A 24,420-nucleotide genomic window follows, 5' to 3' on the forward strand; every position below is an offset into this window, starting at 1 on the left:
AAACTAAATTATAGGTAATATAACTCTAAAAAAAAAATAATATTTCCATTTGTATTATTATAGTATAATTATCTATACATATTATTTTATTTACACATAATGCAACTATACAGTCGACTTATAGATTTAACTCAGAAGCCAATTTACTTGCTTTCGGACACGATACGTCGAAATCGAGGCAATTAAAACAATAACGGGTGACAACTAAAAAACGAGACTGGATTTAAAGACACATATCTCTTTAAAGAAGTAGGATAAAACAAAAAGGAAAAATGTACTAGAAAGTATTTTTATTCTAATTTTTATATATATAATCAGTTGTTCTCAATTAAACCATTTCTTCTGACTTTATCAACTAGGCCTGGTATAGACTGAGCTAGGCTCCGTATGAGCTTAATATCAATTTTATTAAGGCAATAATTGATTCTAGAACGTAATTTTTTAAGATTTTCTGCATGCCAATTATTCTTGTAGACAAGGCCTTTCAAAATACTCCAAAAATTTTCGATAGGACGACATTCTGGCAAGTTTGCAGGGTTATCCGCTTTCTCAACATAATGCACGTTTTCCTTGTTTAGGTACATGATTACTGTTTTTGCATAGTGAGATGATGCTAAATCTGGCCAGAATACATATGCACCATCTGAATGATACTTATTGATGAATGGAATAAGTCTCTTCTTAATACATTTGTTTAAATAGATTTTTTGATTTACAGCCAGTCCACTTGGTACAAAATAAGGCCGAGAAATTCCATTTTCAGAAAAAGCAATCCATAGAAGTAATTTTTTTTGAAACTTTTGTTTTGTTAGGTATTTAACTGTAGATGGAGTAGATTTTACATCACTAGTATAAAATATATCATTTCCATTGATACTGGAGTGATTTAACGTGAAATAAGACTCATCGTCAATGATTGGTTTACGATTTTTGAATTTCTGACATAATCGACTGCACTTAGTTCTAGCTGCTGCTTTTTGCTGGTCAGAGCGTTTAGGAATCGTCATTTTTTTTCTTGACTTAATATTTGTTCTTTTTTTTAATGTTTTACTAATGTGTTGCTGAGTACAGTTGAACTTTTTAGCTGCCTGTCGTTGAGAAACTCCGTCTTTATGGTCAAACATGAGTTTGAGCCTTTCAATGTTTGTCCTGGGGCCAATGCTATAAACAATTCGAAGTTTTTTTCGAGAAAAAAAATCTTTCGTAAAAACGCAATTTTTCACGTACGAAAAAAAGTCCGTAATCTCGAAGAATTTATCGCTGTTTGTATTTTTTTCGGCCATTGCTATAAAGCATAAAACGTATACGTCACTAAAATTCACGAGCTTTTTTTATCCGTAATATATAGTAGTAATATAATAGTAATTTTTATTGTAATTTTTATTTATTAGGCCTACTTAATGAATTTATTAGTCATTAAGTATGCTGTGCTGTCTATTCTATTTTTATGAATATTTTTACATTCTAGTATTTGGTGTTTAAAAAAACTGTGTAAAATTAAAGTAGGAACATGAATTTAATTTTTTCGGATGAAGACTTAGATTTCGAAGTTGCAGAAAATGAGCTTCGCCACCGATTGCCTCGAGAGGTTGGTGTTTAAAACATTACTTAAAATTACTATATATATATTTTTTTCAATGATTTTTTATCGAACAAAATCAGAAATCATACTAAATAGGCGCAGAAATTATATTTTTGTTTTGTTTTTCAATATCATTTTAGTTTAATGGTCGCTTTTTTAACGAAGATGTTTCTGACAACGTTTTTCGAGAGCAGTATCGAGTCCCAAGAGCTGTATTAGATTTTTTAGAAACTAGGCTTAAAGATGATTTGCAACATTATACTAAACGAAATAAAAGCATTTCAGTACTTTTCCAAATAATGGTATTTCTTCATTTTATTGGCATAAATATTTTTTTCATGTTCTCAGAGACTGTCATGGAATCTTTACCAACACAGTTTATCGTATTATACAGTGTAGGAGAAGCTATTTTCAATTTTAGTGTATTAAGTTAATAAAACTATTGGAAGTATATATATATTTACATATTTACATATATATATATATATATATATATATATATATATATATATATATATATATATATATATATATATATATAAAATTGATATATACTATACATTACATCATGTTGTCATTGTTAATTTTATATACTGTAATATATCTCTGCTGTTTTTGAATAGAATGATTAAATTGCCATTATTATTACCCTTGTTATATATCATTAGCACTGTTAGTAGTTTACTTTACATTAGTTTATAACTATTTGTATATAAACTTGAATGTAAAATCTTTATTTAGAAATATGATTGATTGATTACATACTTATATTATGTTAATATATACTATATATTACATACTTATACTATAACATTTGTAAATATATATATAAATATAAATATATATATATATATATATATATATATATATATATATATATATATATATATATATATATATATATATATATATATTCATATATATAAATATATATAAAATATAATGTAGCAATACATATTTTTATTTAAATAGTTTGCTAATTAAAACATACTAAGCTTCCCAAGAAGAACCTCTTTGTTTTCTCTGATCTTTATTGCTAATAACATTTTAAGTTCTTTAAACAGCACTTTATTTTGTTGTGTATTTGTGTATTATTTTGTTGTGTATTTGTGTATTATATGGCATATTTATCGACTATTTATACTTTTCTTTAGTCAAACACTATGAAAAATTTGTTTAACCAGAATTACTATCGAAAACCTTCATAAATAAGTATGGAATTTTAAATTCATGCATGCATTGTTAACGAAGCACAACAAGGAACTGAATAATCGATTAAATGCAGATTTTAAGTAATTAGTTTATTATGAAGTTACCAAAATCCTTTTAAGCTTTATCTATAAAATATCTGCATAAAAACACAAACAAAGAATGTTCAATGATTTTGAAGCGCTAACGTTGTTCCAACAATGGCCGCCAAAAATCACGAAGAAAATATCTAAAATTGAGATCAAAAATCTATCTGAATTTTTTTTTCGAAAAAACGCATTTTTTATCTGAAAAGGCGATTCCCTTGTTCGTTTATAGCATTGGATTTAATAGCGAAGTTTTTATCTTAAAAACGGAGTTTTTTGAATGTTTATAGCAATGGACTTTTTTTTTCTTCGCTTTTTACGGTAAAAACTTCGTGTTTTACGGAAAAAACTTCGTTTTTTATGTTTATAGCATTGGCCCCTGGTCATTTTTTTAGCTTTTACTCCACTTCCTTGAACTCTTTGGTACCCAGATTCACTTTCAGCACGTTTAATTATCTTGTAGATAGTACTTTTAGGTATATTCTCAATTTTAAAGTGGTCATAAGTGAACTTTTTACCAGCATTTTTGTAATTTGAATAAAATTCATACACACGTTTTCTAATCTCTTCTTGTTTTGAATTTATTTTTTTATTCATTTTTCTATAAAAACTAAAAATACATAAAATATTTAAAAACTAGAATAAAAATACCTTCTAAAACAGTTTTCCTATTTTTAAAATCTTATTCCTTTGAGAAGATATGTCTTTAAATCCAGTCTCGTTTTTTAGTTGTCACCCGTTATATAAATTTTTGTAAAAACATCCAAGCTGGAAAACTTGCAGTATTGTATTCCTTATCCAAGATCTAAAGACAAATAATTGAAAATGATAAAGAATCATCAATAAAATCTGTACGCAAGAACGCAAATATCAGTAATAACATTAAACTCACTTGAATCAATTTAAACGAAAAATCCATTGCTTTCAAGGGGGTTTCAAATGACCACCTGTGATTGTTGTACACAACAACAGCAATGTTTGGTGGTACAGCATAAACTAAAGGTTGAAGTGTCAGCTTCAGGTCATTATATAATATCCTAATGTTATTAATTGCCTGCTCAGCATTTTCAACTGACTGAAAAAATAAACAAATAAGAATAATTAAGCAATGTAAGTAACAAAATAATTATTTTAATCAAATTTTTTTAATTTTGAATCAAATTTTAATAGTTTATTTATATTTAATATTCATACATTGGCTAGAAAAAGAAATGATTCGCCACATTCTTTAACACTAGGAGTCCAGGATTTTCTCTTTGCTTCTTTACATAAACATACGGAACGTTTGCAGCATGTCAATCGTACAATAGCCAAAAGAGCAGCAGTCTCTTCATTTACCCCTATAATATGTACATATATATATATCCACATGAAGGTATAAATATAATTCTTTTATTTTCAGTTTAATGTACATAGGTAATTTTCCACCCTCTTCAAAACTGTCAATCTGTCAGATTGAAAGCTGTTATTAATATATTTATGCTAATCATAAATTTGAATTTAAAATAAAAAACTAACCATCTTGCATGGAATATTTCTTGGCAACTAGGCCTATCAATTTTTTTGCATATAATGGGATTTTTTGAAACAAAAAGTTGTTGCAATGCTCCTGGTTTTTCTACAAGTTTAATTGAGTAAAATCGATATTTATACCTATAAAAAAATACATTGTTTTGTATTTGTGGTAACATATAGTCAGTAATATATAGACATATGTAATAACATATCACAAATATTTAAAATACTTACCAATGCATCTGCTTTTAGATCCAAAAGAAGTTTAAAATTCTGAATATCTTTGGTGCCTGATTGAAAACTTTTCAACCTAAATTTCGAAGTTGATTTCCATTTCTGACACACTTCAGTCCTGGGTTGACTTTTAAATTTAAGCCAATTAAGGTCATCTTGAATTTCTTCTTCTATATAAATTTTAAAATGTAAAAAAAAAAAAAACGAAAATTTTCTCTATTATATGATATAAAATTGTACAAAGATGAATATACATTTTATCAAAATATATAACTTATCAAACAAAATTTCAATGATTAATTATATATACAAAATTTACTAAAAATATAAAACACAATATACTACTTATAAAAACTAAACCATATAAAGCATACCATCACTAATATCTTTAACTAATTGTTGGTCATTAGAATTTTTTAAAATACCCACTGATTTAATATTTCGCCATGATTTGCGAAGCTTTTCTGTCAATTTTCCACCAGCTATAGTTTTTTTATTTGTAGGAGCAGTATACCACGTTTCCTAACAAAGAAGAAATTAAACATAAATAGCATTAACAGTTTCATTAAAAATCATAAAGAACACATTAACTGATAGCTATGAAAGTTACTTACAATCTTTTCTGAAGGAAAATGTGCAATAATGGCATTTGCTGATTCACAGACATCTGCATTAGTCAGACGACACCTACAGTACAATTTGAAAGCGATTTATGTATCAAAAATATGTATCTGCATTTCTCTATACTACCATGACATATATTCATATACTTGTAGCTGTAGTAATAGATTGACAAAAATGTAAAAAAAAAAAACTTTAAAACCTAACAGTTTTTTTACTTACTGTAAACCTTTCCTTTGAATAATATGGTTGACTACTATGCCAGCCAACTTGTTGCGTAAAGCAAAGGTCAAATTTGAAGCACTTAACACAACCATCCCATCTATGCAAGAACTTAGGATCGGAGCTAAGCCATTCTGTTAAATTCATAAATAATATTACAGTGTTACTAAACAAAACATAACTTAAAAAATTATCATATTTATGTTACAAATGATACATTATCAATATTGCTAATTAAGTATTATAACATTTTCTTCCACAGGAATTATATAGTTATAGTTAAACATTATAAAGACAAATTAAGAAAAATTAAAAAAGACATCAAACCTCAAAGAGAGTATTTCTTTTATGATGAAGTACAGTTTTTGATGCAGAAACTACTTTATCAGTTGAATCTTGGAATGGATTAGCTTGCTGTATGCAATGTTTTTTCAATGGGCTCATTACCTTGTTATTGTACAAACTGAAGTCTATTTCACTTCGGCTCAAAATAGCTGGTTCTATAATCAAAATCATTATTCACATGGGTTGCAAACAGTAATACTAGTATTGTGAGAGTGAGAAATATTATTACATAAAAAAAATCAAGTGTTTTAAGTATACTCTTTTCAAATATTTAAAAATGTTATAGTTACTAAAAAATGTTATAGCCACTGAAGAACTTTTTTTTTTTTTTTAATATGTAAGACAAATAGCAAAAGTAGCATCTCCATTTTCTTTTGTACAGTTTTGAGGTTCGAAGAACATGCCAGACATACTGAGAGAAGCTAAATATTATTTATAAAACATTAGGTATATTTTTTCAAAAAATCTTATATATGAAATATTAAAAATATAAAAACAAGTGACAAGTAATTTGACTATATAATGATCTGCTTTTCATTTCACAACTTATTGTATCTTAGTGAACTTTGAAACACATGACAAAAAGTAATAAAAATAATAAAAGTACTGGATAATGTGTTCTGTATTGAATTGGTCTTAGAGAAATGAGCTAACTCAATATCTTCATCAAGATTGAAATTATCTTTCATTAAAGTAGATAAGAAAAATTGTGTTATATGTAATATTTCCATAATTATTTAGAAACATTATTATATAAAAATACTTGATCAAAATACCTTTATGTAAAACTGGTGCATGATCACAATAGGCACACAAATCAAAATCTTTCTCTTTTGTGTATTCATCACAATCACAACCTCCTTTGAGACATTGCATTCTACTTCTTCCTTTTTTATCCTTCATTTTTAATGATACTTTAAAAATAAAGAAAAATAAAGTAACAGAAAAACAATTTTTCATTATCTAAGATTCAGGGATGCGGAGTCCCAAAAAGGACTCCGGATTTGAAAGTCACAAAAAGATTACTTCATCCTAGTTTCTGGTATCCAGGAGCTCTAAAAATATAAATAAGTTTATGGACTACTAATTGGAAAAAAATTAAGACTGTTAGGTTAGAGGAACAATCATTTTTTGAACCCGGAGTCCTTAGGTATAAAGGCGGCAAGGACTGCAGGATTCCAGGACTCCAGGCTTAAAAACAATAAGTTTCAAGTCATTAAATCTCATGAATTTTTTTCTTCTCATAAGTCAACAAACATGTTTAGAGCTTCTGGACACTACAGACTTGGAAAAAGTAGAGATATAAAGCCGGAGTCCTTTTGGGACTCCGCATCCCTGCTAAGATTTTTATTACATTATATCAATTACATAAATTTATTTAGAAAAAATAACACTAAATGACTAAAGAAACCGAAAAATGAAGTAATGAAAATATATCAATTTAAAAGTTATAGTAAAACTTATAGTATACTATAAAAGTATATAGTATACTTATATGTTATTGTATATTTATCTATAATATAATTATTTTGTGGGCTATACATATTATAATACAAAATGTACCAATAAAGAGTAAATGAAAACTTGTCAATTATTTAATGCAATACATAAAAAAAAAACATTGTTTAGAATTAAATACATAAAATCAGTTCACTAAAAACAGATAATAGCAAATACATTTATGTAGTAAATACATATTTGTTTAAAACTTAAGGAAACAAAATAAAAAGCAGGGTTAAAAAGTTTGTTTTTTCAAAAGGAAAATAACTTTTGTAAACAAAATAAGAAATGAAATTTAAAAATGCTCTGATGGATTCAGATGGCAATAACACCATACTTGTCACCTATAAATACCTAATTAGTTTCAAGTAAAGACATTGTTTGAAGAATTTTAAACTTTTTGTTATAACCATTGAAACTTGTGTCATTGAAGGAACCTTTAGTTCCTTTTGTGACACAAATTTAGAATGCCTATAACTAAAAATTTAGAATGCTACTAAAAATGTCTTTACTCCACATTAAATAGATACAAAATCTATTTAATTTAGAGTAAAGACATGGTTCGTTGAATTCTAAATTTTTAGTTATGGGCATTCAAAACTTGTGTCACAGAAAGAATAATAGGTTTCTTCTGTAATAAAAGTTTCAATGGTTATAACAAAAAATATGAAATTCTACAAACTTAAATATTTACCTATAAATATTCTTTATAGGTAGTCTGAATTTCTGATTTAGTTTGCAAACGTCATTTGCACAACAAGACTTTTTAATCTTGTCCTAAAGAACATCAAATAATTATACAATAGTTTTTTATTGAAAAATAAAATTTAAATGCTACCAAGATCAATAGTTATATTTTGTGCATTAATGACACATATTTATTTTTATTTAAATTTCGTAGTTTCAACGGCCAAGGTGAGATGATGTTATCAAAGTGAGAGCAGTTTAAAACAATTAACTCTGTTTCAATGTCAACCTCAAAAGATTGCAAGTGATAGCATTCATTTACAATAAACAACTTTTGACAAATGAAATAAAATAAATCAGTATCAGATATGAAAATCTGTTTGATTTCACAAAAAGCAGGATATAATTCTTCAACTGCATAAATAATAACATCACCAATTTTAAAGTTAATGAAGCTAACAGAAACACTTTTTGTTTGAAAAATTTCTCTGTACAATCCATAATTTCCTATCAATTCTGATATAGTTTGTCCATCAATCACATGGCAGAGTAAAATAGGCTCAGTTTTAGCAACACAAAACTCATTATTTTTTAAGCCATGTTTTGCCATGAACCGAGTTGACTGATCCATTTGGTGTCTAATAGCTACCGTTTTACAAACATTTTAAAAATTGCCCACAGATGAAGCAGTCCTCTTAAAACCTCTTAGTTTACCTTCACAACGCATTACCCACATGTGACTTAGCGGACCAAGCATTTTAATAATACGTGGATAATGAATAAGGTTATAAAACTTCAAAGTTAAGCCACACTTAAATACAAAGCAGTATTCTTGTAAAAATTCAGTGATAAGAGAATCAAAATATAATAAATAAGATTTGTTAAAATGCAAACCAAATGAGTAAAGGACAATTTGTCTTAACAATAAAAAACAACCCAAACATAGTCATCAAAAGGAACTAAATCTCCAACTAATAAAGGAAAGCTTAAAACCAAATTTAGCATTTCAATTGCACAAATATTAATTGAACCATTTTTTATTTGATAATCAGTGGGACATGAAGGAATTGACGAGTGATCATATGAAAAATTTCTCATTCTGCTATTTATGTCACCTAGATTGCAGAATTTTTTCTGAAATACTAGATAGTTTAACATTTTTTGAAAAACATATTTGCAAATGCCTTCTAACAAATCGTGCATTATATCACAATAAATATTATCATTAACATGAAATGATGGAATTTTATTAAAGCAACACTTTTCCTTTATACCATTGAGGGAACAATTATGTAAAGAAACATCATAATGGCAACATTCTTTAGTTCTAAGTAATTCAGCAGATTCAACAAAACAACTGTCTTTACGTTTCATTTTGCATATTCTGCATGGGTATGTCGCAGTAAAACTTTCCGCATAACCTAATATTCCATTTAAACCAAGATTGTCACCGATAACTTGAGCAAGGACAACATATATTTTAAATTCATCACCACTTATTTTTATAGTAAAGCCTTTTGTTTCTAATTCTGTCATTTCTTTGATGTATATAGAAAATGCATCTTTATTTGAATATTTAATGCGATCAGAAGAATACATAACTGCACTTAACAAAATATTCTCAAGTTTTGAGTTATGAAGCGGTTTTAAACATTTTAGAATTGTACACAAAGCTCCAATTTTGTGAACAGTGCTATGTGACCCCAATGGATTAGCAGTTTCTAAATCATCAAAAAAAACAAAAAACTGGAATTACAAAAGTATTTTGGGAATGAGCATGTTGACGACAAAATTGATGATTTTGCCACAACTCTCCATCTTTAAAGTCTGAAACTAAACCATTAGTAGATGGTTTTATATTACTTTTTATTCCATCAAGCACAAAGAAAAACCTCAAGACACAGCTTTAATGAAAAATATTGGCCTGATGCAATACGAGTTGAGCAAACTATTCCTTTAGCTGTTTTTTGAGTGCTTATATAATGACCTATTGAGCATGATTTTGGTTTTATAAAATACCCTTTCTTTTCAAAATAACTTGTTTGTTTATGCTAACTTTCTGAACCTTGAAAAGGTTTTTTAAGGCGTGAGATATTTTCAAAGAAATTATTATATTCATCGTTTTGGAGACCATGCTTTTCAAAAATTACTTGGGTTTTATTACTAATTCCTGTTACAATTGATGACACAAAGTCTGAACATGCATCCACAATTTTTAATGTAGTGGTTAGAATAACTTCTTAGTTTTGAAATAAAATTAGCAGAATCTTCGAAAATACCATCGATTTCATCAAACCTAATACCAAAATTTGACATATTATCAGTCCAAACAGGTTCGGTATAGTGAACAGCTAAAGACAAGTTATTCGAAGAGAAACATCGTTGCGTAATATCTGCTTCTTTTAAAGTAGGTCTTTCAAGAACTTCTTGATGAGATTTTTCAATATGTTTTGCAAGACTTTGGAAAGAATTATATTCAATCGGACAACCATCCTGACGACAAATTAATCTTTCACCATAACTAAGTTTGTTGTGGAAAACTTTTAAATGACATTTATAAGAGTTGCTGGAGCTTGCATTATATTCACAATAAGCACAGTTAATCATAATTATAGTGACATTAATAAATTTTCGTGTTCTGTTGAAACTACGATGCCTAAGAATTTATAAAGAAAAAAAATGGCGACAAAATCTCGTTTTTTTCTCCAATTATTTGCAATTCCGTCGGCGCTTTTGGTGAAAATAACAAATAAAATTTTGTAAATTTAACCGAATAAATTTGTTATACTTTGCGCGAAGACAAAAAGTAAAACTTCATCAAACCAAATAATTTGGTTAAAATAACAAAAACAATTTGGTAAAGTTCACAAAAGATTTTGCTTGTTTTACCAAACAGGTTTGTTGCTTTTACAAAATCTACTTAACCAAACATATTTGGTTAAATTAACGAAACAAATTTTTGCAGTGCACAACTTGAAAAAAATTACCCAAATTAAGATTTGACTGTTGAAAAATAAAGTTTAGAAAAATAATGCATATTGTGTTCATAAAATTGTTGAACACGTTTGCTTTAAAAGAGTCGTTTAACGGAGGAAAATTTCATTTAGTGCACAAGAGTCTTACTTAGTCTTACGCAAAAAGTCTTTTTATCCGCTTTACAACTGTGAGCATTTTGTAATTTTTACTATGAGAGTTTAATTGTAAATGATCTCTTTTTTGAAAAATTCTAATTGTATTAGTAAATTTCCCAACATATTAAAGTGAATTTTTTAAAAAATCTAATGTAATGATTTTTCGTGCGAAATGATTTCGGTTGGTTTCGATTTCTGTAAGATTTTGGTTAAAACCGTCTATTAACGAAGAAAGTTGTCTTGTTTAAATTCTAAAAATCCTTCACAGAGAAAATCTCTAACAGAGGTAGTTAATATCACTTATGTTAGAGTTCCAAAGAAGCAAAAAACTACAAAAGAAGTACAAAACTACAAAAGAAATACAAAACTACAAAAGAAGTACAAAACTACAAAAGAAGTACAAAACTACAAAAGAAGTACAAAATTACAAAAGAAGTACAAAATTACAAAAGAAGTACAAAACTACAAAAGAAGTACAAAACTACAAAAGAAGTACAAAATTACAAAAGAAGTACAAAACTACAAAAGAAGTACAAAACTACAAAAGAAGTACAAAATTACAAAAGAAGTACAAAATTACAAAAGAAGTACAAAATTACAAAAGAAAGTACAAAACTACAAAAGAAGCACAAAACTACAAAAGAAGTACAAAACTACAAAAGAAAGTACAAAACTACAAAAGAAGTACAAAGCTACAAAAGAAGTACAAAAGTAAAAAAACAGACAGTTATACAAAACTTAGACAGTCAACAATGAGGGCCTGGTGTAAGAAAATAATAAAAAAAAAAAAAGTTAAAAGAAAGACGTTTACAGACTACAAACCAAAAAACCAAACATTTTAGTTGAATTTAGGTAAAAACATCTGTACTGCTGGTTTATATCAAACATTTAAGATGTTTTTCCACTCCAATATTTTTTAAAGCGTTTCTGTCATCAAAAAGTTCCTCATATAATAAGAAAAAAAGTTTTGATTTTTTTCAGAACTGCATTTTCAAAACATGAATGTTATTCAACTCCAAACTATTTTCAAACAATTTGGGTGTACTGAATGTTTTGCAATGACTGAGTGTTAATTGCTTTAAAATACAAATTGTATAAGTATGACGTTTCAACAGAACATTAAAATGACAACACTTTAAAACTTTCTTTATAAAGTCACTTTATATATTACTTTTGAAAATACAATGAACTTTGAAACAGAAAAACTAGTTTTATTACATATTTATGCTTTGCGTCAGCTTGAAACACAAAAAACCCAGTCATACTTGCGCAAGATATTTCTAAAAAATACTTAAAAATTGCATCATTGAATTCAACTAACCGCAATATACTCGATTAAAGGTGAAAGTGGTTCTCGTTTGATTACTTCTAATCTTTTACTACTTTTATTCTCCGCTAAAGATGAAATTAAGTCCGATATAGGTTTTAATGGTACATAGTCAGTAGTGTCGATATCTAGAGAGCCATTTGACGAAAGTTTCATACTTATTGATGAAGGATCGTGCAAAACCATGCTAGTCCCTTCAATAAATAAGTTAATTTCATTATTAATGTCACAGCTTTCATCTTTTAATTTACCGGTAAAACATGCATCGTCCCCAGACAATGTATCGTCCCCAGAAATAGGTGGCGACAAATATAATGGCGATGACAAAATATTAAACACTCCGTTAATGTTTCCAAGATTTCTGGGAATAAGAAAAGTACTCTCTGAAGTTGGTGATAAATCTCTTGCTTCTATTAGTTCTTCGGCAACTTCTGTCATGGTTTCCATCAAACTGTCGGCACTAATTTGTTCAGAGCTCCAGTTGCAATCGGCTCTCATTACTTTTGAAAAAGTTGAATAAGGTTCTAAATGCAAAATTTCTTCGCGCCGAATATTGGATGTTGTTTGCAGTAGGTTGTGAGCAATTGCTGTAATATTATCTTCGTCAGATGGAAAATACTTTATAACTGGTCTTTTGCCATATGAATGGTCTTTCATACAATCGTTTGCATTTGATGCAGCAAGTCGCTTTTTAAATTTGGTTTTACACTCTGAGACTTTCGTATTTATTTTTTTCACAGCACTTAACGAAAAATCATCGTTTTCTTGCTTTAACTCAATACAGCCCTGTTCACTTGCTGCACATTTTTCATCAGCTGAAAGGTTTCTCGGTTCACCATAAAAGATTTGAGCTTTACACACATCTCTTGAGTTGTAACTTTCTTGCTTTAACTTATGCAGCAGTTGTGTTTCCAACATTTCAAGTCGTTGTTGTTTTATTGCTTCACAGCAGCTGAAGTCGATCATAGAAGTTCGTCTTTTTCTTATATTATTCTCTAAAAGTTTGTTCGCAAATTCAGGAACAACAGTCCAATATCCTCCTTTTCCAGGATCGCCTTTGTTGCGAGGTATTTTTGTGAAGCATTTATTTAATGAAAGATTGTGTCGAATTGAATTCTATAATAAATTTAAAAAACAGTTAAAAAATTTTTTTGCAACCAACGCGATTAAACAAAATGTTTCTTTTTGTTTCTGCTATTGAATGACATCACACAGGAAAAAAAAATAAATGTGCGAAGAAAAAAAAAACACCTGCCAACTTGGTTCGGCGTATTTGTAAAACGAGAAATGATCACCAATCCACTTATATATTTCACTTAGAGTCATTTTTCCACATGGCTTCGACTTCATCGCCATAATAATCAAAGCTGCGTAAGAATAAGGAGGTTTTGCATTTTCATTCAAACGGTAGTCATTTGAGGTTTCAGCGAAACTGGTCTCATTTTTTTTACTATCTCCCTCATCACTAGAAATTGAAAGCGCAGGTGATAATGATGTGTATGAAATTAATTTACCTTCCAAAATATCATCTATTTTAACTACTGTTAACCAATTAAGGTTCGTCAAAGTATCATCCAGTAACTGAGTTTTCTCTTCATCAATTTTATAGTTAGTATTTGCGATAATACTTTTTTGTCGAAAACCCTTAAGATCGTGCACTTTACGTTTTGATTGAAGTGTTTCATCATTTTCTTCGTCCACTTTTACAAAACCAGGATTACAAATGATGCTAGTTTCATTTTCGTCGCAATAAGTAAATGAATTTGCGAGTTGATCGGCATATTTACAGGTCATATTTGTAGTAAACACGTTAATTTACAATTGTTTAATGAAAGGAAACACAAAAATAATTTTTCTTTTGATAGCCATCCAATCAATATTGACCATCAGACAAAAAACTAAAAATAATAAAAATTTTTTTAGAAGTTGTCAAAGTACAAATGCACTCTAAGCTATAATATCGCTAAAATGTTTTTCGGTGTTTGGCTTCGGCTAGAACAAATCTTTATTCTATAATTAAATTTGTTAGTACAAATATATTGTTGAAAAATCCATAAAGACAAAATGAAAGTAAAATCAATTAAGAATTGAGCTGCGGCAGAACACTATATACTAATATGAAAACTGTAGAATTAGTATTTGTAGAATATACACTACATATATATACAAATGTGTAGTCATTTATCTTATCCGTTAGTAAGCAGGTAATCTTAATGTCTTATCCGTTAGTAAGCAGATAAGAGAAATTATTATTTGCTCTCAACAGTAACATCAATAAAATAAGTTTCAGAAACCCAATATTTGCTAAAGATTTTCTTATAGGTATTTTTAATTATTTTTAATCACTTTAAATCATCAACCGAGGATGTTTTTCTCACGCTTTACATTTTACAGAAAAGAGCAAAGAAGTATGCCACTAACATTAAAATGCTATCACGTTTTAGCGTGAATCTGAATCCTGATACAAGAAGATTTCAAAGTAATTTATAAAGGATTGCGAGATTGTACAACTTACTTGATAACTTGTTATAGAAGAACCAGACGGCTTATGCGAACAAACTATTATCTGTAGTCCTTAGAAGAAGTGATCGCGTACAGAAGGAACTGTAGAATTCTGACAAAATTTTCAAAAATCAAACTTTTTATCTTAAAGATCTTTATCAAAAGAAAAAACTGGTCAAAAGTTTTATATTTGTTATCAAACCAGAAGGTCTGAACTTTTTTGCTGTTGCTTTTTGGAAAGTTCTTTGTCTTTCTTCGATTCGTCAATTCTTTGTGATTCAAGCAAACCATTTATTGAAACAAAAATCCAGTAAAATAAACGTGTGTTTGCTTCTGTGGTTTATTCGATAAAGTAATTGAAGTATATCAATTAAGTCCATTCTACCCATAGATAACATTTATAAAAATCTTGGGACTCCCCATATCTTTCTTTCGACTTTCGACCATCCCTGCACTCTTAGTTAAAATTCACCGTCCTATCAAAGGATCCACCTCCTTCCTTTTTTAAGATCTTTCTCTGACTTCAGCTGATACTCAAACATTCTATTAACTCTTCGTGTTCCTATTGCCTAAATTCTATACTCCAATAAATTCAAAAACAATTTATTGAAAATGAATTGATTCTCAAAGAATATTTTGTAACTTTGTTGGTTTATGACTGACCACAAACTAATCAAAGTTTGTGGTCAGTCATAATTCAAAATCAGCACCGGAAACAATTGAAACACTCTAAAAATTCTAATTACAGTAAACAATAGTTCTTATAATGAAGTAGGGATTTATACTGATTTATCAATTCTTAGAAGCTTCGCTTAAAAATTTGTTACACTAAATTTTTCATACAAGCCAATTTCATACAAAAAAATGAAATTAAAAAGTTATACGGACGATGGGAAATTGTGTACCGTTATAAAGAGAATTTTCTTTCTCCCTCCAATATCATTTTTCCAGTTTTCGGTAAAAAATTATTTATGAAAAACTGATTCTCGATAAAATCTTTGCGAAAGAGTACAATATTAACCATGAATGTGAAATCAACTGATTATACAGGAAGTTCTGCTTGTTGCAATATATTGATTGAGAACAGACATTTTTACATTTCGATTCTGGTACCCACATTACACATGACATTTTATAGTATACATGAGGAGTTTAAGGGTACTTACGAAGTTCTTAATCAAATACAAAAGACAGGAATATTTGTAACAGCTTTCGCTATTCTTATTATGATATTGGTTTACAAAAGAATTTAATTTTACATTACAAGTTTTGTTTTCTTGCTCTTCTTGCCTGGTAGGAACCACCCTAGAAAACTTAACATCTTCGATACCTTTTTTTGCAATTGCATCTGGTTAAAATCTTCTTCTCAAAATTTAAAAGTTTGTAGAAAAATTTTACGCGTTCAGCAGTCCGAATCATGTTATAATTTTTTTTTTTTTACCAAGATTCGGCAGCGTTTGTGTGAATGCCAGATTATATTTTCTTCAAACCTCTGTTCACAATTTTAATCAGCAAATACAAAAAATACAGATTGTAAGTAGTCAATAAGGATATTTTCCCTAGTAAATATATTATTTATTTTTATTTAAAACTATGGACGATTATAAAAGCCATTTATAAATTTTGCACTTTTCAAAAGTGTAACAAATAAAGTCCCATGTTTCCCTCAATTTTCATTTATAAAGAAAATAAGACTAAGCACTAAAGACTTTTTTACTTTAGGGAAAATAACACTTTTAGATTACTAAGTAGGTAGTTTTAGGTCAATAAGTAGGTATTTTTAGGTTAATAAGGAGGTAGTTTTAAATCATTATTGAAGAGGCATTTACATGATTGTAGTAAACATCGACATCTACAAAATCTTTTTCTGGGACAATAAATTATTTGACATTTTGTAACCTATAGAATGACACTGAAGTTTTGTTTATAAACAAAAATGGTCAATCCTCTAGAAAGTTGGTTCGTCTAAATTTGACTCTTAGCGTTTTTGTTTTTGTCTGAGCAAAAGTGTTTACTGTGACATCTCTGTTTCCTTTTTGAAATGATTGGTTAGATTAGTTATTTCCATAAATTGCTACGGAGATCAGTAACTCAAAAGCAAGGTTGGATGACTAGCAGATTCATTTAATGAAACAACATTAAGAAATTATCGTTACATTTACTGTGAATAAACCAGTTTTTGGCCAGTCTAATTGAAAAATTCCGATATTTTGATGAGAAGCACAAAAGAAAAAAATGGACTTCAAAATTTAGTGGAAAATATTACATTATTATATACACTCTAAACAATAAAAGCACTTAAAAGTGCAAACAAATAAACCAAAAAAGCTTTTCTATTTAACTTTTGCTTCAAATTTAACGGAATGAATGAGATAAAAAATATTATTTGCCTTATTAGAAGTCTAAAAAATAAAATTCTCGTCAAAAACAAAAACTAACTAAAACAGACATTTAAATAAAGTTTGAGTTAACATAATGTGCTGATTCTTATCATCATTATTATTATTATTCTTGTTGAGTTTAATTAAGTGTATACTAAAACTAACCTGTTTGTCACACTGGTTTAGAACTTTTACAAACTTCATGAAAACTATACAAACAAAAGGTAAATTAGATGTCCTCATTAACTATTTATCTCCTACTGTGTTTGACTATATTGCTGATATTGAATCGTTTGATGACGCTATAGAAATCTTGGAAAACTTATTTGTAAAACCTAAAAATGAATTATTTTCCAGACACCAGTTAGCTTCACGTAAACAGTTTTCTGGAGAATCTATTGATGAGTTTTTGCAGGCCTTACGTACACTCAGTAAAGATTGCAGCTTTAAACAGGTTTCTGCTTCAGAACATTGTGAAGAATACATTCGTGATTCATTTATAAGTGGTCTAAGCTCTCATCACATTCGCCAACGACTACTAGAAAACTCTACTCTTAAACTTACTGAGGCCTATAATAAAGCTCGATTATTGGAAAATGCCCAAAGAAATAACGAAATGTATTCACATACAGAGTGTAGCAATGTCGCTGCAATTAATAAACATTCTGAATGTATTACTGAGATTGCTTCAGTTTCTACTAAACCTAGTGGACTTTGTTATTTCTGTGGAAGTAAACGTCACCCTCGACAATCATGTCCTGCCAGAGACGAAGAATGTAACAATTGTGGTAAGAAAGGACATTTCAAGAAATTATGCAAATCATCAATGAACTTTGTCACGTCTGCAGCTGCTAACTTCCATGCACCAAATTTAGCCTCTATTACTTGCTCTTCTATCAACTCAATCAACTCTATTGTTCATATCTTTATTGCTAGGGTCAAGGTAAAAGCTCTTCTTGACACTGGAAGCTCTGATACATTTATAAGCAAATCATTATGTGACCTTTTAAAACTTAATATACTCCCTTCTAATAAAAGAGTTTCCATGGCTGATCCTTCCTTATCTTGTCAAGTTATAGGTAAAGTTTCAACTAACTTCACTTTATTTGGTATGAAGTACTCTAATATTAACTTTTTGGTTATACTCAACTCTTGTGAACAAATCATACTTGGTAGAGATTTCCTGCAGTTACACAAAAGTCTTAATATCAATTATGGTGGAAAAAAAGATTCTTTAAAAATCTGTTCTCTGAATAGTATTACAATGAAAGCTAGCACTCTTTTCCCTTTTCTATCTCCAGAATGTAAACCGATTGCTTCACCTTCTAGACGATATAATTCAGAGGATAAAGCATTCATTGAGCAAGAAACTAAAAAACTTTTCGAACTAGATATGATTGAACCCAGTAACTCTCCTTAGCGATCACAAAAAGTTGTTACCAGGAATGAGAGACATAAAAAACGCATGGTCATTGATTACTCACAAACAATAAATCGCTTTACACTACTTAATGCTTATCCTTTACCTAACATCAATGAATTAGTTTACTCTGTTGCAAAATATACATTATTTAGCACATTCGACTTAAAAAGTGCTTATCACAAAATACCTCTCCTAGAAAGTGACAAGTATTATACTGCCTTTGAGCCCAATGGACATCTTTTCCAATTTAAGAGAATTCCTTTTGGCCTCTCTAATGCTGTTGCACAATTTCAAAGAATCATGGATAAGTTTATTCAAGAAAACAAATTAGAAGACACCTTTGTATATCTAGATAACTTGCTTGTATGTGGTACATCTAAAAATAAACATGATTCCAATTTAGAAAAATGTCTTGAAGCTTCTAAGAAAACAATGTTTACCTTCAATGAAGAAAAGTCTATATTGTCTACTTCGAGTATAATCTTCCTAGGTTTTATTATAAAAAATGGCTCTTTTTCTTCTGATCCAGATCGCTTAAAGCCATTAATTGATATGCCTGCTCCCACTGATAGTGCTTCTCTCCGTCGAGTCCTTGGTATGTTCTCATACTACTCTCAATATATCAAACATTTTTCTGACAAGATTCATCCTTTATCTCAAGCGTCTACCTTTCCACTGTCAACTGAAGCTATTAAATGTTTCAATGAAATGAAAGAATTAATCTCTCAATCAGCTCTACAAGCTATTGATGAAAGTATACCATTTGAGGTGGAAACAGATGCCTCCAATTTTGCCATAGCTGCTTCCCTTAATCAGGCTGGAAGACCAGTTGCATTCTTTTCTCGCAAACTTTCACCTACTGAAAGAAAACATTCTTCTGTTGAGAAGGAAGCTTATGCTATTGTTGAATCACTTCGAAAATGGAAACACTACCTTGTTGGTCGGCATTTTACTCTAGTCACCGACCAGCGCTCTGTCTCTTTCATGTTTGACAATAACAAGAGTGGAAAGATTAAGAATGACAAGATTTTGAGATGGAGGATAGAACTTTCTTCATACAGCTATGATATAGTTTATCGCCCTGGACGTAACAATTTTGTTGCTGATGCCCTCTCTAGATCTTGTTGCTCTATGACAATAAACCGACCCTCTCTTAAAGAACTACATGAATCTCTTTGCCACCCTGGAATCACCAGAATGTATCATTTTATAAAATCTAAAAATCTGCCTTTTTCAATTGATGATGTAAAAAAAACCATTTCTTCTTGTCAAATTTGTGCTGAAATAAAACCTAAATACTATGTAAGCAATACTAACCACACTTTAATAAAAGCTACTCAACCTTTAGAGCGCCTTTGTATGGATTTTAAAGGACCTATTCCGTCTTCATCTAGCAATAAATGTTTTTAAACAGTTGTTGATGAGTATTCAAGATTTCCCTTTGTATTTCCTTGTCATGATATTTCTACTTCAACTGTAATTAAATGTTTAACTCAACTTTTCACTTTATTTGGTATGCCAGCTTATATACATTCAGATCGAGGCACTTGCTTCATGTCTACTGAGCTCCGCAATTTTCTTAACTCTCGAGGTGTCAACCTAAGTAGAACTACTCCTTATAATCCTCAGGGCAATGGTCAGTGTAAAAGATACAATGGCACAATTTGGAAAGGAGTTTCACTTGCTCTTAAATCAAAGAATTTACCTACCATGAACTGGGAACATGTTTTACCCGATGTCCTTTATTCAATGCGTTCCTTACTTTTCACTTCTACTAATGCTACACCTCACGAACGATTATTCGGATTCAGTCGACGTTCTTCTAATGGGCACTCTGTTCCCACATGGTTAACTAACTCAGGTCCTGTATTGCTTAAAAGGCATGCTCGACACTGCAAATATGAACCTCTTGTTGAAAAGATCGAGCTTTTAGAGGCTAATAGTAAATATTCTCATGTAAGAATGCCTGATGGGCGTGAGACCACTGTTGCTACAAGACATCTCGCACCAATGGCTGAGGAAATCAGTGATAATGATGGAAATAATAACTATAAAGATAACTCCAATGAATCTGATACAATCCCTTCACCTAAGCCTCTCCATTCCAAAAGATCTCAAAACTACAAAGATAACTCCATTGAATCTGATACAATCCCTTCATCTGAGCCTCTCCATCTGAAAAGATCTTAGAACTTTTCTACTTCCTCCCCAACAAATCCTAAAGGAATTTCTATTGAAGAATCAATCCCTCGTTGTTCAGGAAGATCCCGGAATCCTCCTAAATATTTAAATGACTATATTTAAACTATTTGAACTTATTTACTTATTTTGTTTACTTAGTACGGTAGAATGTGCTGATTCTTATTATTATTATTATTATTATTCTTGTTGAGTTTAATTATGTGTATACTAAAACTAACCTGTTTGTATATTTTAGTTACATATTATTATATGAAGAATAAAGCCCTCTATGTTGGCTTAGAATTATTAATAGACTACTGAATTAATTACACTACACATAATAAACAAATTTAAAGTTAAGATTATACAAAGTCAGAGTTGACATTATAAATAAGAGATAAGTTATACTCAACGGATATTTGCTACACAACATTAATATTAATTAACCGCAAAGATTCTCCTTTTACGATGTTTCCTTTTACGATGTTTCATTAATTTTTTTTTAATAACTCTCAAGTATTTCAAGATAAGAATATTTTTTGTGTTACTGAAATTGTGGACGATTACAAAAGCCGTTCAAAAATTTTGCATGTTTTAAAAAGTGAACAAGTCCTATCTTCCCTCTATCTTTCGTTGGTGAAGAAATGATGCACTAAAGACTTTTTTTTACATTAGGGAGATAACACTATTATTAAATAGGTATTTCTAAATCATTATCACAGTTTTATGAAGCAAAGAAAAAATCGAGCTTTCTTCATATTTAAAAATCAAAGTTCTTTCACTATTTTTTAAAATGATATTCATTTTTTTTAATTAAAGAAACTGGAGCTTTGAAAGAATTTCTTCTTAAAAAAGAAACAGAACCAAAAGAAAGTAAAAACAACAACAGAAAGTAAAAACAACTACGAAGTTGAACAAAATGAATTCTATAATGTTTAAGATCACAATTTCTATTTTAATTTTATACTGCTTGCGTCTAAAAGTCATACTTGAAAATCATTTTGAAATTATTTTAAATCGATCTTTTTGTTCTGCGGCATATGAAATAAAAAAATGAATTCCTCAAATCCTTTAAAATGTATAACATTATATAATAAAATATTTGATAGTATTACAAATTAAATTTAAACTAGAATACAGCAAAAAACACCAAAGACACCCGACACAAAACAAAAACAAAAAACAAACCTCTAAACCAAAATTAGAGACGTTGCACGGAATACAAAACGTTGGTATATTAAAAAGATAACTTATAAAATTATTAAGATTTTGTGTCTTGTTATGATGAATGAATTGCTTCTTACTTTTTCAATATGTTATCAATGATTTATTATTGAAAATATATTTTGATTATCGCAAATATAAAATATTAAAGACCCCGATAAAAAGTATAGACTTTTTAAGAAGAGGTTCTATTCTTAGATCGAGATCATGTAAGAAGGTAAAGGAGTGTAGTCAAACTAAATAAATTCCTTCAATTTATACTTAAAATAAACTCTTTAAACCATAAGTTTTATTTTCAAGTGAAAAGTAAATTGCACAAAACAAAACTTACTTTATTGCGTATATGCTGGTACTTTGGTAACATTTCTCGTTAATTCAAATTTTACATAAGCTATTCTTTTCCCAATAAAAGAATTTGTGAATAGTGAATTCGAAAGGCACAAAATTATTCGAATACGTTGTTCGAATGATAATTTGTGAAAAATATTTTTTGATGGAGAAAAAAATTGAATGGATCAACGGTGTGCTTGTTAAAGTAACACTTCTAATCTAAAGAAAACGGTCTTATGCATATAAGAGCTGAACAGTTTTAAATATTTTTTTCTTTAATTTACTTAAAATTTCATTTAATTAGACTTGTAATCCAATGATTTTATTGAGTTGATAGAAATTATTCGAGTTATGATTAAGATTTTCGTTAATGAAGAATTGTTGCATATATTCATGTTGTTTTTCTGAATAAAAGTCCAACGTAAAAATTTTCCTTTACACACTGTGTCATGTTTCTCAAGCAAAACTGTCGATGAAACGCAAAATTGTTTTTTATTTTTAAAATGTCAGAAATAAAAATTCAAACTCTACTCTTATGAATAACATTGCCACATGACAGCTGTTTGAATAGTTATTATTTATGATATATGTATCAGCTAACAGTTTACAAAAGATGTGTTAACCATGTGTAACTAATATTTTTTCACAAATTGTTGGAGTTGATGTTATTGCTGGGAATGCTATTTGGCTGGTTTTTTTGGCGTCTTTGAATATGAATAGTCAAAATTAAAAAAGACCCTAAGTTTATCTCATGTATTTATCAAAATCTTTTTTGTTTAAGAAGATTACCCTTAAAAAAATTAGAAATTAACAGATCTCATGATGAGATTTTTGAAAACTGTGTCATGTCATATATTTTATTTAAAACTTCTTCAAATGATTTATAAATTGTTAATGCCCTCAATAATATGGGTTAATTTTTATATTATTTATAATTCCTAAAGCAACTTACTGATTAATCAAATTACATTATTTATCAATATTATTATAAATACTGCGATATTACAATAAATGCGGTGAGGTTTTTTGAGGGTTTATTATCATTATTTTGACTACAAAATACTTTCATCGAATCAACAAAGATGTTTGAAAATCTACATTTATGTGTTTCTGAGAAAATTGAAACAAAATTTTCTAGAAAGTTTTTAGAGTCGGTTAAAGAAAGTTTTTAATATATAAAATTTATACCATTTCATCAGTTTGTTTTTACCATTAAATGAAGTAGATTAAAATTTGAGTACGATTTCGATTTGTTTGTTCTATATGGAAGTTTTGTGCATCTTTGATTAACATTCATAATCTTCGAAATGCTTTTAATAGCATTAGTTCTGAAAGAATGATTTGATGCTTTCTCTATATCTTTATTAAAAGTTTTAATTATTTTTTTTTAAATAAACAATAGAAGTTAACTTGTATCAACCTCATGACGCGTAAAAAAGCAATTTAAGAACAACTTGGAAGTTTTTCCTCATTTGATTGCGTTACGACCTTAAATAATTAAATTGTGTTTTTACATTTTTGGTAAGATAGTCTCCAATAATAACCAAGAAATTTGATAATTTTAAACGAGTCACATTTACTTCCACATTAAAGAAAAAACTAAGAAAATACTACTTTTTATTTAAAAGTACAAATTTCAATTTCCAACCATTTTATTTTAAAAAGACAGTTGTTGTCCCTTAGAAACATTACCAATTCAAGGTGCAGGAGAAAGACTAGTTATTATCAAATTAAACAGTTAGGTAATGTGACAAACAGGTTTTCATTTCACACAGAGAAATGATAAGGAAAGTTATCATATTGTCAAAAATTATAAAAATACACATTCTATTTTGTGGGGAATGTAGTATTTTTGCAGGCAGCACAACGTTACAAATTTAAAATCTTTCTCTTTACTCATTTAGAATTTGCTCTACAAAA

At 28.8% G+C, this 24,420-nt stretch overlaps 3 protein-coding genes, 1 long non-coding RNA gene and 1 pseudogene across 6 annotated transcripts; 3 read left to right on the top strand and 2 right to left on the bottom strand.

Annotated features, from left to right (window-relative positions):
- Positions 1–1,473: 1,473 nt before the first annotated feature.
- Positions 1,474–2,843, top strand: LOC149886070 (uncharacterized). The gene is made up of 3 exons (XR_016453928.1): positions 1,474–1,588; positions 1,723–1,866; positions 2,737–2,843. It is a non-coding gene; the product is annotated as an uncharacterized LOC149886070 (long non-coding RNA).
- On the bottom strand, positions 2,650–6,725 carry LOC149886071 (uncharacterized; annotated as a pseudogene). The gene is made up of 10 exons (XR_016453929.1): positions 6,591–6,725; positions 5,797–5,969; positions 5,470–5,603; positions 5,241–5,313; positions 5,001–5,148; positions 4,623–4,796; positions 4,396–4,530; positions 4,072–4,217; positions 3,770–3,952; positions 2,650–3,682 (listed from the first exon to the last, which is right to left on the bottom strand). The product of XR_016453929.1 is annotated as an uncharacterized LOC149886071 (transcript).
- A 5,549-nt stretch (positions 6,726–12,274) lies between these two features.
- LOC145184280 (uncharacterized) lies at positions 12,275–22,969 on the bottom strand. 2 transcript variants are annotated; one of them, XM_090092302.1, is made up of 3 exons: positions 22,502–22,969; positions 13,711–14,357; positions 12,275–13,575 (listed from the first exon to the last, which is right to left on the bottom strand). In XM_090092302.1, exons 2-3 carry the CDS (start codon positions 14,251–14,253, stop codon positions 12,445–12,447), a joined length of 1,674 nt encoding a protein of 557 aa, XP_089948428.1. In that variant the 5' UTR covers positions 14,254–14,357; positions 22,502–22,969; the 3' UTR covers positions 12,275–12,444. The 2 variants fall into 2 exon arrangements, with proteins under 2 accessions (XP_089948428.1, XP_089948427.1); XM_090092301.1 differs by lacking the exon at positions 22,502–22,969 and adding an exon at positions 22,135–22,289.
- On the top strand, positions 17,545–18,762 carry LOC149886072 (uncharacterized). Its single transcript, XM_090094315.1, has one exon. It carries the CDS (start codon positions 17,545–17,547, stop codon positions 18,760–18,762), a length of 1,218 nt encoding a protein of 405 aa, XP_089950441.1.
- LOC149886073 (uncharacterized) lies at positions 20,281–20,955 on the top strand. The gene has a single exon (XM_090092309.1). The coding sequence runs from the start codon at positions 20,281–20,283 to the stop codon at positions 20,953–20,955; it is 675 nt and encodes a 224-aa protein (XP_089948435.1).
- Positions 22,970–24,420: the final 1,451 nt, after the last annotated feature.

The sequence above is a fragment of the Hydra viridissima genome, unplaced genomic scaffold, assembly GCF_058129835.1.
Source record: "Hydra viridissima isolate aposymbiotic clone 2 unplaced genomic scaffold, HvirCarnegie_v1 scaffold_7, whole genome shotgun sequence".
Taxonomy (NCBI): Eukaryota; Metazoa; Cnidaria; class Hydrozoa; order Anthoathecata; family Hydridae; genus Hydra; species Hydra viridissima.